This window comes from Teleopsis dalmanni, chromosome 2 (genome assembly GCF_002237135.1).
Source record: "Teleopsis dalmanni isolate 2A chromosome 2, ASM223713v2, whole genome shotgun sequence".
Classification (NCBI taxonomy): domain Eukaryota; kingdom Metazoa; phylum Arthropoda; class Insecta; order Diptera; family Diopsidae; genus Teleopsis; species Teleopsis dalmanni.
The window spans coordinates 112,543,507-112,559,729 of NC_051847.1; the positions used below are offsets into that span (position 1 = coordinate 112,543,507).

General features: G+C 29.8%; 2 protein-coding genes across 2 annotated transcripts in view; one reads left to right on the plus strand and one right to left on the minus strand.

Moving 5' to 3' along the window:
- Nucleotides 1–1,854: 1,854 nt before the first annotated feature.
- LOC119675470 lies at nt 1,855–2,884 on the plus strand. The gene is made up of 2 exons (XM_038086676.1): nt 1,855–2,125; nt 2,537–2,884. The coding sequence occupies exons 1-2, from the start codon at nt 1,901–1,903 to the stop codon at nt 2,882–2,884; spliced, it is 573 nt and encodes a 190-aa protein (XP_037942604.1). The 5' UTR covers nt 1,855–1,900.
- Nucleotides 2,885–15,183: 12,299 nt separating this feature from the next.
- The window catches only part of LOC119675471 (dystrophin, isoforms A/C/F/G/H-like), a 160,528-nt gene continuing 159,488 nt past the window's right edge, over nt 15,184–16,223 (minus strand). The window contains exons 22-23 of the mRNA XM_038086678.1: nt 15,378–15,471; nt 15,184–15,297 (exon numbers count right to left, since the gene is read on the minus strand). Of these exons, the coding sequence (XP_037942606.1) occupies nt 15,184–15,297; nt 15,378–15,471 (208 nt within the window). The remainder of the gene's footprint in view (nt 15,298–15,377; nt 15,472–16,223) is intronic.

Consider the following 16,223-nt stretch of genomic DNA (forward strand, 5'->3'; position numbering starts at 1 on the left):
AATATATAAATATTATGAAATGAAATAATATATAAATATAAAGTTTTTCTAGTTACTTCTAGTTTGAAGTTTGAAGCTTTTTGCATATAATCTCTTTTTCAGTAACATACAGATAATATTTGCATGTACATACTACATACATATATATATGTATATATAATAATTGTAATATAAATATTGGCATTTGTACATGAAAATATTGTGAAAGTCTAGCTTGTGTAGACGTCGAGGTAGAACTCAAAGGTAAAAATAAAATGAGAGCTAAGCGGTTAAGATATTTCGAAGCGAGCAGAAAACATATCTCTTGCATTCTCAGCTCTGTACAGAAAATATCTTTTGTGCGAATATCTTTAGAACGAAAGTTATTACTCTAATTTCTTGAATTTTCCAATATCTACAGCAGAAATCGGCAAACTCAGCTACCTACCGACAAATAATTACCGATGGTGTCAAGTCTAGAGAATATGGTGAGTGTGGCATTGTATCCTATTCAAGCTGTAAAAGCTTTTGGCGAGTGACTAAGCTTGGGGTCTCGCGTTGTCTTGGTGAAACACTACACCTTTCCTGTTGATTAGTTCTGGCCTTTTCTGTTGAGGTGCATCATTCAGTTTGACAGTAGACTTCCAAATTAATCGTTGTGTTATCCGGTGAAAGCTCAAAAAAAACGATTCCTTTAAAATCCCATCAAATAGACAGCATCACCTTTTTTTGGTGAATATGGGCTTTGAAAATGGTTTGAGGCGGTTCATCTTTTGTGCTGCATGACCTCTTGCCTTTGACGTTGTTGTATACAACTCATTTTTCGTTCCCAGTGATGACGCGCTTGAAAAAGGAATCATTTTCGTGACGTTTGAGAAGCAAATCGCGGACGTCAATGCGGCGACACAGATTTCTCTCTATGAGAACATGGGGAACCCATACATTGAGCTTCGAGGATAATCCCAGACCTTGCTATATGAGCTCTCAAAGCATATAAAAATTAAATGGCTTAAGTGTGAAGTTGGGTCCAAGAAAATACAATTACATCCTCTGTCGGGAAAAAACGAAATTATTTTCCGAGCAACCTAATATTATGACACATATTTTTTGTCAATCAGACTTTAAAATAACTTAATGACAATATGTTCTGAAATGTCCATAATAAGAACCAAAAAAATTATTCAATCGATGAGAATTTCTAAGTAGAACAACTATTTCAAATACAATTACTAATTTTTTAATAAATTCAGAAACTATTAAATTTTAGTATTTAATAGTATTTAATTTAGTATATAAATTTAAGTATTAGTATTAAATTGTTGCAGATTGGCATTTAACAGTCATGTGGTGAGTTTATCAATTTGAGGAGAATATTTCGATCATAAAGTAGATCAACAAAAGATATTTAAGAGTTTTAAAAGAACAAAATATCACATGATATAATTTACATTGCGTTATGCTTATTATATTGTATTTTACTAGTTTATTTTGAAAATAATTGATAAAATTTTTAAACGCTTCACATTACCACCATATGAACCATGCAAAATTGTCAATTATATAGATATATAATTTAATACATTGTACACAACACATCATCTATATACATAGTAACAATTTACATTACAATTAAAATAATTGATATCACAGTGAAACTTGCAACATTCATTAGATAAATAGTAGATAGATAATATGTGTTGAAACACCTTTGTTCGAAATTTACCAGCACGAGAGAAACAATAAGTGCTGCTAATAAGCACTTGTTGGAGTATTGGATTAATAATAAAATTATATTAATTGTTTTTTTTTTTAAATTTACTCCATTTAAAAATGAAAAACTTTCCGAATTGATAGTCTAATTGCATTAATGCACTGTCTGCTAAACTACGTAGAATTTCATCATCTGACATTTGGCAAAGTAATGAAATTCATAAGTTTGGTTATCGTAGCAATAGCCTGTTTTATCCTAGTATTGTCTAAAGAAAGTAAACGGGAATGGAGTTATGTGTTTTTGGGAATCAAAGGAAACTCAACTAATACTAGCTTGATCGACACAAAAGGTAAAGCAGAGAGAATTAGCCGTGGACTTTATGGAATATCGGGATATCACACTATGCATAAGGATGTGTTGGATGATAACTATTTCGTAAGTATAGTTATAGTTACAGTTATAGTAAATTACAGTGGCATTTTTTAAATTGCTACAACTTAATATAATGGCATTATATGTTAACAGTATGTTAACAATACAGTTTCTAGTATTGCTAATCATTACTTCATGAATTAGTTGTGATTTTGTTTAAATGTCAAGAATCGGTGGAATTTAAGAGAAAAATAATTTAAAATAAAAAATTATATATTAACAATACACTTACAAAAAAGACAGAGCTAGTTTTTCAATAATTTTTAATTTAAGTAATTCTTGAGTGCTGGATATTGTGTTGTAAATTGTCACTTAAAATTAGAATAATTTGTCAAGTTAAATCGAAACTTAACTGTGCATTCTAATATTGTACTCTAGAATTTTAAAAATAAAATCAATATTTAATATTTACAGGTGGAAGTGAAAATTTACTGCAGTTTTCAGGGCAATGATAACTTGCATTTAACTCCATTTTATGTGCCTCCTACGAATGTGCTGGTTTATGCAAATGTCTATTTTAAAAAATATTTGATGCGTTCTACTTCAAATTGTTCCAATCTACCACTATTTGGTGATAATGTCGATATTACCTATGCCGATATTCCATTGAACATAACACTAAGTAGATGCTTACTGAATATATCCGATTTTCCGAGTTTTGTGCAGAAAGGTTACTACCGAATACTAACATCCACGTATCGCACAAAGCCACCATTTGTGAACGCATTTATAATGATCGATTTTAAAGTTGATGGAATTTAAAATAAATTACAATTATTTAAGAAGAACATAATAAATTGTTTAAAATTTAAATGTCTAAAATTGTGTAATATTTTTAAGGAGCCTACGCTAGACTGAATCCTTAAAGTGAAGGATTTCTTGAAGTATTCCTAAGCAAAAATAACAAAAAAGAAAAAAACATAATAATAGCATAAAGCTTTTAGCAAAAATCTAACTAAAAAGTAAACAATCTAGTGCAGTCCTTGAGGATATTTTTAAGTAAAGTCGAGTGCAACAGCTCATAGCTCATAAGTCAACAAGGATGCAAGGTATAAAGGGATCGACCGAAACTCGCAGTTTCGAACACAAAAATTCAAAAATGCAAAGCCATAAGATACAAGATACAATTGTCATAAATTCTTGTTGATGTTTTGCTTTTTTGCTTTAATGAAACAACTAACAAGCTACAATGTCCAACACAAAGTAAAAAATATTTCACTTTTTTATTGCTGCAAAAATGAAAAGTTGCACTGCGCATCCAAACCGGAAGTTACTTGCAAAGCGGAAGTTCAAGCATAAATTGTGCGCCAAATAAAACCCAAAAGTAAAGCCTGGCGAAGTGAAGTGAAGTGCGGTGGCAGCAAGGCTTGTGTGCAAATTTGAGTTTTATTTGTAAACTTAAAATGAAACAACAACAACAATGACTCTACACTATTATTTGATTTAGCACTTAAATGTATGCCGAGCAAATAAATTTAATAATTACTTAAATGTTGTAAAAAAATTATTTTTATTTCATTTTTTTATTACACAAATGAAAATATTTAGTTTAGACATTGCAACCGAAAAATGTGACGCAATAATGAAGCAATAAACAAGTAAAGATATCAGCACTGGCTTTGCTGGATCTCAGATGCATATATATAATATAATATACATTAAAAATACTAATAATTTTTTGTTCACGCCTATATCTCGTTCGCTATTAAAGTTGGATAAGCTATTTAGAGTGGGCGGAAGTAAACAAAACATAAATAAAATTTAATCCAAAGCCCAAAGTTTAATGTAAGACAGCTATATATAAATCTGAACCGATTCATATAATTTGCACCACGAATATTCTCGTCTATAGCAGATACTTAAATACTGACTTAGAGGTTTCTTATATATATAAAATAAGAAAGTTTTTCAAAGAAAATTATGTTCTTAAGTCTTATATATTAAGTTTATATTGTACTATATCTAAGCTGAGCAACCCAATTATTATTTACCACTTGTTATATATAAACTGTAAACATGAAAAGAAATACTCCAATAAAAACACGTGTCAGAATTGGCTGCTATATCTAAATCTAAATAAATTTAAATAATATTTTGCACATTCTCTAATATAATTATGAGTACATTCTGTATTAAATTTTATTTGAATATCTTTATTTTGGATATAGAATTAAGGTCCAAACCCGAAAAGTTCAAAGTGCGAAATCTCATTTGAAAAGCGCAAACATAAAGGCTCTATATAAACTTAAGAATATGTACACTTTTTACAGTTTTTGATGTAAACGCCAAAAAGTTATTAATTTATATTAGTTATTGTATATAACATTAAAAACTTATTCAACTTATTTAGTACATTTATCACACCAAACAAAATCTCAAGTCTGCACATAAGGACGACGGTTCACTCCTATCGTCCTGGCAATGAACATGAGTAAATGTTTGATGCCTTTTAACATACTTCCATCTAGAATAAATTGCTCATTAGTAGACTTAGTTGGTGTGATGTATTTGTACATTTTTATGGCTTTTTTCTAGTGTTGTGTAAAAGACGAGAAGGTCGCCAAAAAAAACTTTCAAATACAAAAATCTTTATAATTTTAGATATGATTATTTCGACTTGGGTCGTAGGTTAAAATTAAACCAAATATAAAAAAAATCGAATAAAAATGCTTTAATAGCAGTCAAAAAAACAACATGACACAAAACAAACACGATATGCAAATTTATTTTAGAAATTTCTAGACAATGTGGCGCCCGTCCGTCATGACAATTTTTTGTTAGCCATTTTTCTGGGACATTTTCCAGACCACTTTTTACGACCATTTATTGTGCTATATTTTTTTCAGAAATTTTTTTTCCAAATTTAGGCTCATTTAGTGAATAACACTAAATATAAGGACAGTAGAAGTAGAAATTTCATTGACTCCATGCATCAGCTTTTGGATGGCTCACGACACCGAGGATATGATTGACAATAACGGCAAGAGGTGTTAAAAATATGTGAAAAGGACTTTTATTATAAATAATGAATTTTAAAATATTTAGAATTACAAAATAAAAAAAACAGTAACAGTTTAATTTATAAGAGATACTTGAGAAAATAAATTAGAATATAAAACTTGGACTTCAATATAATTCATAATTTAGTTGAAGTTGATTTAATAAGTTCAGAGAGGATTAAAGGATTGGGGATCCTCACAACAGATAGTGTGTCAACAGTTTTTGTATATGTGGATAAGTTTGTGATTCTGATAAAAAAAATTTTTAATTCATTTTTTTCTTTTAAGTGTATGAGGGGCTGAATAATTATTTTGCAGATAACCATTTTTCAATAAGTTTATAGGATGAATAATAAAATAATATCTTATAGACAAAATTTATATTATTCAACAATAAAGCATTCTTTATTCCAAAACTTTTTCAATATTTGGCCTTCTTGGAATAACTTTTCTTTGATCTCATAATAGACATCAGTTTTTTGCAATCATTTAATTGTTGAAATGAAATCCGTTTCTATGAACCAGTCTTAAGGGCAATTGAAGAAATATAGTTATTTCACCAATAACGCCATATAAACTATTAAATGCTTCTCTTTCCACATGGTAACCAAGGATTTCACATGGTAACGGAAGTCCATTTGTGATTTTTTGTGACTAAGTGAACTGCTCTTTGTTTGGTATCTACTCATCTCATTGCCGATTTAATTGTGGAGTGTCCCAATGGATCTATTGGACTTATACCCAAATTGCTTTTTCATTCAAAACTTCAGATCAGCATTGGTGAAAACGATAAAAAAAAGGATTTTTTTTTTATCAAAGTAACATTCTTATCGCATGCCACACTGATTGGATAATAAGTTTTTTTTATTAGTAGTTAAAAATTAATAGTGAATAGGGTAATAGTGAAGAAATTTTCAAATTCAACATTTTTTTTATTTTTAATGAGCTGAACACATCAGTGGACTTTTTGAAACATCTATTTAATGGGTTGAACTGCTAGTGTCACATATGAAATCCTGTGAAATCTGAACGGTGGATCCGTGTTATAATACTCAAAACCAAAATATACTTAATTTCTCTTCTAAAAATGAATTTTGTTAATTGTTTTTAGAAGATTGTTTAATTAATATAAACAAAATTTACACTTACTATGTTATTAGTTATGACTAATGCAAAACGCATAAACTATCTTAGTCGTTGTTTATTTATTAAAAAAATTTATTTAATTACTTAATTAATAATCAAAAAATTTTGAAGTTTTTTCTTTCGGTTAACATTTTAAGATAGCTGCTTTGCTGAAAGTGGGAACATTGTCCCCAAACATCAATTCAGATCAATGCCTAGAAAACCGCAAAAAAAATTACTAGGTAATTACAATGATTAGTTCAATAAGTAAATCACAAGTAGACAAATGTAAGATCACTACATCTTTCTGGAACTCAGCAATAATTAGCATTAATTAATTCTTTTCATAATTACATCGTCGTTTATAAAATTTCGTAAAAATGTGCAAAAAAAAATATAATAACAACTTAACATCTAACTAATCTGTAAACTATTTCACAATTTATTATATTTGTTAGAAAATCTCATTACGAAGTCTTAACAATTTTTTTTAATAATTTTAGTAAACAAATTAAAAATTAAGTAATACTCGTATATAATAATGAAATAAAAAATAATTAAATAGCACTTTTACTACTCAAGTTTAGTCATAAAGTTGCTCAATGTGTAATACTTCACTTGTAACTCGAGGGATCAGGTAACTAAACATGAGTACAAATAGTTTTATCTGTGAACAAACAGCAAATCTGTTAGTTTCACAACTGCTCAAATATATTTGTTCCATACTTAAAGACAAATTACGGCCCACCATTGAGGAAAACATTAACCAGAAAAAACAGTGGTGACAAAAAGCTGTCAACAGAACGAGATCAGTTGAACAATGTAAAAGCAACCACAGCCACCACTAGATAAGAAGATGTCAGATACAAATCCAAATATAAAGCCAAATCAAACTGCAAGTGGCAACTGCTGCTGTCAGCAGTAGAAAAGCACAACAATCTCAACAGTTCAAGACGTTGAGCAAGCGATGAAGTGAAGTGAAGTGTTTGACATGAGGTGCAGTCAATGCATTGCCACCAACAACAGCGACTGCAGCAAAGAGCAGTGACTGGTTGCGTTTGTGGAAGTCAAGGAAAGTTCGCTTTCATCTGAAACTGCTTTACGCGTAGGAAAAAATAAAACGCAGGGAACTCGACAGCAGCAGTACGGTGCTGCTGTCTGATAACGATTTTCAGTTTTGACGCTAAAAAGCGTGGGATTAAATTGCTTAACTTTTCAGATACTTTCTGTTAACTATCTTTTTTCTAACATTTCGAAATTAATTTAAATAAGCTTAAACATTAATTGCAGTTGAAAACGAAAACAATTTATGATGCCAGAGTTTGTTTTGAATGGAATTTCGGTTGTGAGTTGAAACAATTTGTGTAAACGCCTGCTTTTATGAATGAAAAATGCAGTTCGAGGCATTGACACAAACTTCCAATAATAATAAAAAATGAAAATATTCATAAAAATGCATATAAATTTATTGCTTTATAATTTAAAAATTTCTTAATGGCAGCTGCGATAGCTAGAAAAGATGCAAAGGCAATTCAGTTTATTTTTATGACCGTTAAATATAAATATTATTTTAAATAATATATAAAATAAGTAAACAAGTTGAGTTTACATGCACTTCACAGATACTTATTGAGAGCTTGGAACCACAGTTTCATATGACACCTATCTTAAAATCTTAATCGAACCATCTAAATTTGATATGGTTTGTAGTATGTTACGTGGTTTTAGAAGGTCGAATAGTGTGACATCTCCTTTTATCAATATAAACAATCTGATCAATAATGTTGATTCTGCGAAGTGAAATATATGTTTATTGTCATTAAAAGTGTAAGATATATTATTGCAAGGAGCACAATGACAAATACAAGTGAAAGATAATTACTATCTACTATCTAATATTAATTTAATATAAGCAGAAGACACACAAAAAACACTGACTACTTGATAGTAAGCAATAGTTATAGTTATCTTAAAAGCTATGCTAACTACGATTTGAATATACTACACTATTTGTAAGAAGTTTGCTTAAATATTTTACATTATATCAAGGCATATTTATATTAGTGCAGAAGTTTTGGATTTGGGCGAAAATTATTAGGCGTTTTTCTGTCGGCTTGAAATAAAAGTGCAACAATCTTCTAAAAACAATTAGTTGTATTTGGCAATTTTTTGTTTTTTTCTTCGTAACAATAATTTGATAATAGAAAATTTAATTAGTGCCAGCCAAGTTTTAAATGGAGATTGTTAGAAGTTATTGCAAGGAAAAGTTAAGTAAGATGTTAAAAATACTTATAATATTTTTAGCGAAATAACATTAATGTAAATAGAGATAGATAAATTATGGTGTAAACATTGGAATTTTATCTGCAAAATGACAGAAGCTTATTGCAAAACAAGACCCAATATAGGGATTATTGTTTTTGTTTTAATTGTTTTTAAAATTAAAGGTTTTTAGTTTTAAATCATAAAAACTTCGGATAATTGTTGCGTTTTGCCAAATATTTTATTTCAGAGAAATCGGCATTATATGTGGGTCGCAAATCAATCAAATTTTTGGAAATCTTTCAAATACAGCAAAAAAACACATTTATTGGGCTATATTATTATGTTAAAGCTAGTTGAGTCACTTTTACTCTCTATTAATTGCGACATTTCTTCAAAACCCCTCTCTATGCCCTGACTGGATCATTGTTTATCACTTCATCAGAGTAAGCAATAATTGACCTCAGATCTGCATACCTCCCCGAAGAGGGTTATAATTAACATTATGGTGTAAATAAACATTGAATATTTAATATTGTATCAAATTATCTTGAAAAGTATGTTCGTCGAACACACTATGATATATTATTTCAAATTGAAAATAATACTATAAATTATCACAAAAATCTACATTTTACTAAAATGCTTCATAGGTGAGCAGAAATATAATTTAACATAAAAATTTTGCTTCATCAAAAATAAAATTAAATATTTAATAATTTTGCAATTCAAAAGAAATAAAAATATAATTATATTTGAAATTTAAGGAAAGAAAATTTCTTACATATACCATAATTTAATTTTATTTTAATATATAATAACTTAATTAATAACTGATTGTACATAAAAACTCCTAAAATTTTATTATTTTTTAGTGAAATAAATTGAAATAAAAATCAGAATTTTTTACTTTGGATTGTAAAAATACTTTTTTCAAATATTTCCATTTAGATATTAAATTTCGTAATTGAAACATTAATAAAACCATAAATGCTATTTTGTTCTGGTATTAATTGCTCTACTCGTAAATGCAAACAGAGCCAATCATATTTGCGTTTCGATAGTTCCATATTTACTCGCATGTTTACAGCATTTTGCATTTCGCATTTCGCATTTTGTATTTTACATTTTATAGTAAATTTATTTTTTATTTTTTCATTTGTAATTTATAGATTTATCCTCTCAAAAGGCTCTTCGGACAATGCACATTTTTCAAACTGATTAAATTTCCACATAAATTTTATTTCTCATCAATTCTGTGTGTTTGAGAATTCGCAGTTCCACATTTTATTTAACTTTAATATATTGCATTTATTTACTTAATTTATTTAGTATTTATTTTAAATATTTTATTAATTATAATTTTATTTACAAAAACAACATTTATAAAATGCACTGTGTGTATGTGTGTGTGTGTGTGTGTGAATTTAAGTAATTAGTTAAATTTGCTAACCAACGTTAAGCAAGAGCATACGTGTGTTTATATTTACATATTTGCATGTGTGGGTGTGAGTGTGAGTGTGTGTGCGTTGATTTATATTTAATTGTTGCACAATATGCCAATATGCACTCTGAATTAAATTTCATGTTTTGCAAATTGCAAGCTAGTGTGTGTGAGTGCCTTACACACATGGTAAGGTTCGCATTCTGTGCAAAAACGCACTGTCGTACGTCAGTACGCCACCTCAAGCACACATATGCACTGCCGTGTGCTACCGTCGTGGAAGTACACAAAAGTATGCAATGCAATTGCAGGATTTTTTTAAAATAATTTAGTTTTTTTTTGCGCTTTAGGCAGGCATATTTACTTTGCAAAATCAAACCAAAATCAAAAAGCTGTGCGTACTGCGCCGGATGCGGATATACAATAACGGAAATTAAATGCAGGTAAGCTACATCCGCCACGAATTCAGTTACATTTATGCCGATTCTGTGTGTAAATTAAAATTGATGTATACAATTTTTATGTTTAACAATAAAAACGATTTTTTTTTATCAAAAATAAAAAATGTTTTCTGAATCGACACGCATTACTACGCACATACGCCGTTATAGATGCGACACGTACTAAATCAAAACACGAACTAAATTCCGAAACATGTTGGCATCACCGAATAACCACAGCAGCAGCATCTGTCTCTGCTCTGCATATGAAACGGTCGTGCTTGTATGCGTTTGTCGAGCGTGTGGAGCATGTCGAGCTTGTTTGGAGAGTGTGAGTTTTGATACCAGAAAATGCGAATAGGACAAACAAAACAATTGTCATGATAACAGCCCCAGTGGAGACCCGGCACCAGTTCGTGTGACGGTGCAAGCCGGTATTTGTCAAAGTAACGAAATGCCGACAAAGAAAATTGGAGAAAGCGCGCCAAAATGGTTACCAATGACGTGCGCTGAAGTTTGTAGAGTTCTCACCAGCGTTGCCGTATCAACATTTTCGTCTGGCTCTGGTATAGACTAAAAGCTTTTGCTTATCTAAAATTGCCTGCATTTGTGCAAAAAACCCAACCAAACACGGACATGCGTGGAAGGGATTTTTCAATTTTCAATTTCTGAAACGCAAAACATGACCTTTAAGCTTTTAGCAAATCGCACAAAAGTGCCAAAAGGAAAAGAAAGTGTGTAGACTACGACTATACAGTGTTTGAACCATTAAGGAACTTTTTCGAAAAGGATAAAAGCATGCAAGGTAAGCTTAATGTGCTTTCAAAGAATATTCAAAAAATTACCGTTAAATACATGCACCCCCAATCTAGAAATAATCTATTTCTTGACTGCGTTATTTAAATATGTTAGATGGCTTGAATTATTTTACGAAATCCTCCTAATACAAACAACAGACTTTTTCAGAATATTTAATGTTTCAAACAGATCAAAACATACTCGTATGTAGGTCAGATAGGTTAATACAAATATGTACGCCTTCAATCGGAGATATCTATTGTCCATTTCGATTTGCTCACTTTCCACTCCCATATTCGTATGTAGGTAGGTTAATAGGTTAATAAGTTAATAAGTTAATACAAATATGTACACCTTCACTCGGAGATATCTATTGCCAGTAAAAAGTGAGCTGTACAAACGTTGACATATATAAACAAGTCGCCAGTTGAAACATTTTAAAAATTATGCAAAAGTAAAGAGACTTTAAAATAGATCCGGTCAAAAAATACATAAAGGACAGAGCCCTAAAGCTATTCACGAAAACCGACAATCTGCCCTACTTAACAGTATCTAATCTCAGAATAATCTCTAGTCGCACAGAGCGGTACGCTGATCTTAAATTAATCATCGATTAATTACGAAGCTTTTGAGGGTGAGACGACTCTGCAGAAACCCCCCAGATATCAAAGAGTAAAAGTGCCCAGATGCACTAACTCAAAAAAGACTCAACATGAATAAATAAACCAATTTTTTAAATTGATCTGAAACAGAAGTTTCATTATCACAAATATTGTTAAAGAAATTTTAAAGCAATCATAGGTGTTTTTTCTGCTACGAACAACGTTCAAAGCAATAACCATGACTGCTTGATGAAGCTATAAACATATTAATTAGATTGGGTTCTCATAAAGAAAAGTTGTGGCTTATTGGTTGTACAGTATTAAAACAGCATGAGTGTAAAAAGTGATTTCTTGACCAAAGTAAAGAAAGAAATTATATGAGAATGGGATGACTCAGGTATTCTCAGACATTCTTCAATATTAACCCAGGCATAGGGCATTACAAAAAGCCAACGATCACGAAAACATATAATCAAGCAAAAATTTGAATAGTTTAAGCAAAAATTTGAAATCTTAGCCTTCGATTTAATGTCTAATATGTTATTTAACTATAATATTTATTCTTATTTTCAGAAACATTATAAAAAAAGAATAAAACCCAAATATCTTTGCTATAACAAATGTTAGTAATATTTTATATTCGAATAATTATCAATCATCGGTCATGAAATCTCTGTAATCTTTGGACCACTAAATCCAAGTTGATTCGTAATTCCAGAATCTCATATCTGAGTTGGATATGAATAGTTACTTTTATTTTGTTTCACTCAAATTCAGTCTAAAATCGCAAGATATAAATAGATTTATTAATAGTTTTAAATTGATTTCGCATGGAAGAGTTTCTCAAGCGATAGCATACTACATCTCATAAATTATGATGTAACATTGGTTCCTCTGAATATAATATTAATATATATTCAGGAAAATTAAGAAATACATTTAATATTGAAATAATTTAATTACTAAAAAGAATAATAAAACTATAAATTTTGATGTGTTTATCTATCTAAAAAAGATAACTAAACAATTTCTATTTCAATAAGACATCGAAAAGAAAATAACATTAATATTTTATCAAGGTATAAAGTATATCATTTTTTAGTACCTATGTATATATAAATAGATGTTTCATCTGTCGCTATTTATAATGAATATATATTCTTTTAGAGAAAACCTAACGGGTATAATAAAATAGAAGGAATCATTTAGTATATGAAGAAGGTCAACACTTAATATATTTACCTGCAGTTATAACTTAAAGCCGATTTCCTACTTAAATAAATAATAACCTTAATAATAATAAAAAAAAAACAAAACCTATTTTAATATAAATAAAATATCTGTCTACATTTCATAAATATAATAATTCACAAATATTTATCGATTATTTTAGATCGAGATATATTAGAAAGAATTTCAATATTTCTCATATGTGCTACATATGAGAAAGAATTTATCTTTTGTTTGGGATTTACATATGTTCACACTTGCTATATATATATAGCAAGTCTGAAGTAACTAAAGTAAAAATTAAGAGAAAAGGAGAGAGAAAGAGATAAAGTTAGATACAGAAAGTGAGAAATAAAGTGAGTAAAAGAGATAGAGAGAAAGGGAAAGTGAGAAAGAGAAAGAAAGAAAGAAAGAAAGAAAGAAAGAGAGAGAGAGAGAGAGAGAGAAAGAGAGACAAAGAAAAAAAGACGGAGAGAGTAAAGAAGCAAAAGAGAGAGAGTAAAGAAGCAAAAGAGAGAGAGTAAAGAAGCAAAAGAGAGACAGTAACGAAGCAAAAAAGAGAGAGAATAACGAAACAGTAGAGAAAGAGAGTAACGAAACATGAGAGAAAGAGACTAACGAAGCAAGAGAAAGAAAGAGTAGCGATGTAAGACAGAGAGAGAAAGAGTAACGGAGCAAGAAATAATCAGAGCAAGAGATATATACTACATATATTTACATTAACATATGTTTGTTTTATATGTTAAATAGTTTGGGTTAAAAATTTCAACGGTTTTACTGGGTGGTTGGGGAAAGTTTTTTAATAATAAAGAGATAGTTTTACTAATCATTATTGTAGAAAAGTTATGCAATAACTAAATTATGTGAATATTTACACACATATAAGTGTAACATGTATAAAATAATAGAGTACATCTATTTACAAATACCACAGAAATACCAATTGATTTGAACTTGTGGCAATATTGAACTTTAATTAAGAAAAAAGGGAAAGAAATTCACACCAAAAAAAAAACAACAAATTCCTCAAAAGCAATAATAAAACAATGTTGCACAAATAAACTATATTGAAAAACACATAAAATAAATGGAGCAATTAGCTTTGAAGTGCTTGCAACACCAACAAACACATGCACACTCCAGTTGCACCAACAGCCACAAATTCTCGCATTTAATTTGTATCGCCTGGATGCACTGTGCCAAGCACACATGTTGAGATACAATTGCTGCGTGATTAAACAGTCGTTATGACCGACTTAATGAAATTTTTCAAATACTACGAAATTGCTCTTCAAACAAAAAACTTAAATCACTACGCCACATCATATTTTCCTATATTACAGATACTTAAATGCTATCGGTAAATTTAATGGAATAGATGCTAGCCATCCACATCCATTATGGGAGCTAAAAATAACAATAGGGGAAAATACGGCAGACTACTTGGATGGGCTTTGAAATACAAAACAGACACCCTTGAAAATATTTTTAAGTGTTTTAATTGATTATTGGCCCAAGTAATTAAAATATGTAGAGATTTTTTAAAGTGCATCATTCTAACATTGGAAACCTACTCGGTCGTATGTTTCCAAATGCACGGACACGGGTTCAGCAGTTAACTCGTATGTCAAATATAAGAAGTAACTTGAAATTTTTACCAACTCTTTTATTTTGTTTGAATTATAATTTATTAAACAGAAATTGCAACTGCAACTTTTTGCATTTTCTGCTCTTTTTTTGCAGTCTTCGACTCATTTTATTGCGGCTTTTCGGAGCAGAAATTTATGTAACAATTTTAGCTTTTGTGGGTGGTCGCCGGGCGCCCGTTTTATGTTTATATTCTGCTGAATTTTATGGAAAAATTATAATGTTGCGATATTTTGTAGAATAACAAAGCAGTATGCAACAATGCAACAATGCAACAACAACAACAAAAAGAACAACAAGGAAGACACTTGGCCTCCTGCACTTTATTGAACTGCTTTTGAAATTTTAAAAGATTTATCGTGTTTAACTCAGCACGAACTTTAATAAAAGTTGCTATTTAAATGAAGTTTTATGTTTTATATTCCCCGATATATTATTTTCTTTTTCCAATAAATTTGAAACTTGAAAATGATTTAAATTTATGAGGAAATGTTGACTTTATGGTTAAAAAATATTATTTTAAAGCAACTTCGTTTGGGCCACTTACCTTAAACATCAATGGATTTCTATCAATTTCCGATTCTGCACTTTCACAAAGCGATTCCGATTCCGATAAAAATGCCAAAAACTGTGAATTGAAATACGTGAGAAAGATTTAAGAGGAAAAGGCTAAACAATTATAGTTTCAGAGGAAGTTTAAATTCTTACCTGATCCATGGCCCGATCGAACGATTGAAGACTGTGCACAGCTGCGTTGAGTTGCTTACCACGACTTATGACTCCATTGTTCAAATTGGAATATCTAAAAAGATATGTAAATATATATTTTAAGATTATATACTCTTTTGAATGTAGTTTTTATTGTAGCCAGAATATATTGGCGAAACATGGATAATCCATTTATAATTAAAAATTGGGATTCATTGAGTTGTGCAGAAGAATAAGAAAGGAGAAAAGAAGAGAAACCTTGTCACCTCGATAGGACGAATTCATATCTCAGTAGTTATGGTGTGTAGGGAAAGCTAAAGGTGAGACATGTATTGCAAAATTAATACATATGTGTGACAATTATATGTATGGTATATATTTATAACTTGACCTCAATTGGACTAGGAAAGTTCTTCTTGGAAGCAAAAAAAAGAGTTAATATCTGAGATTACATGCGGAAATTAATGCAAAAGTTAATAAAAAATTTTATTACGAACATGCAAACATGGCCTAGAAGAAAATACTACTAGTCAGTATGAAAGACGATTAGCTCTCATCAATACTTAAATTCGCTGATGTTAATTCAGTTGCCATAGATGTGAATGTATTAATGATATGAAGAATGGAATCGGTAGATTTAATATAGAGACAAATTTCGATGATATCAGTTGTCATATTCGATGCAGCCAAATGTTGAAAACGTATTGACACATGTCAGGTTTTTGTATGTAAATACAATAAATTTACCTAAATTATCAATATGAATGACAGATATATATATAATTCTGAACGTATTCTGAACGTATTGTAATATTATTAAACGTATTATCATGTTTAATTTCTACA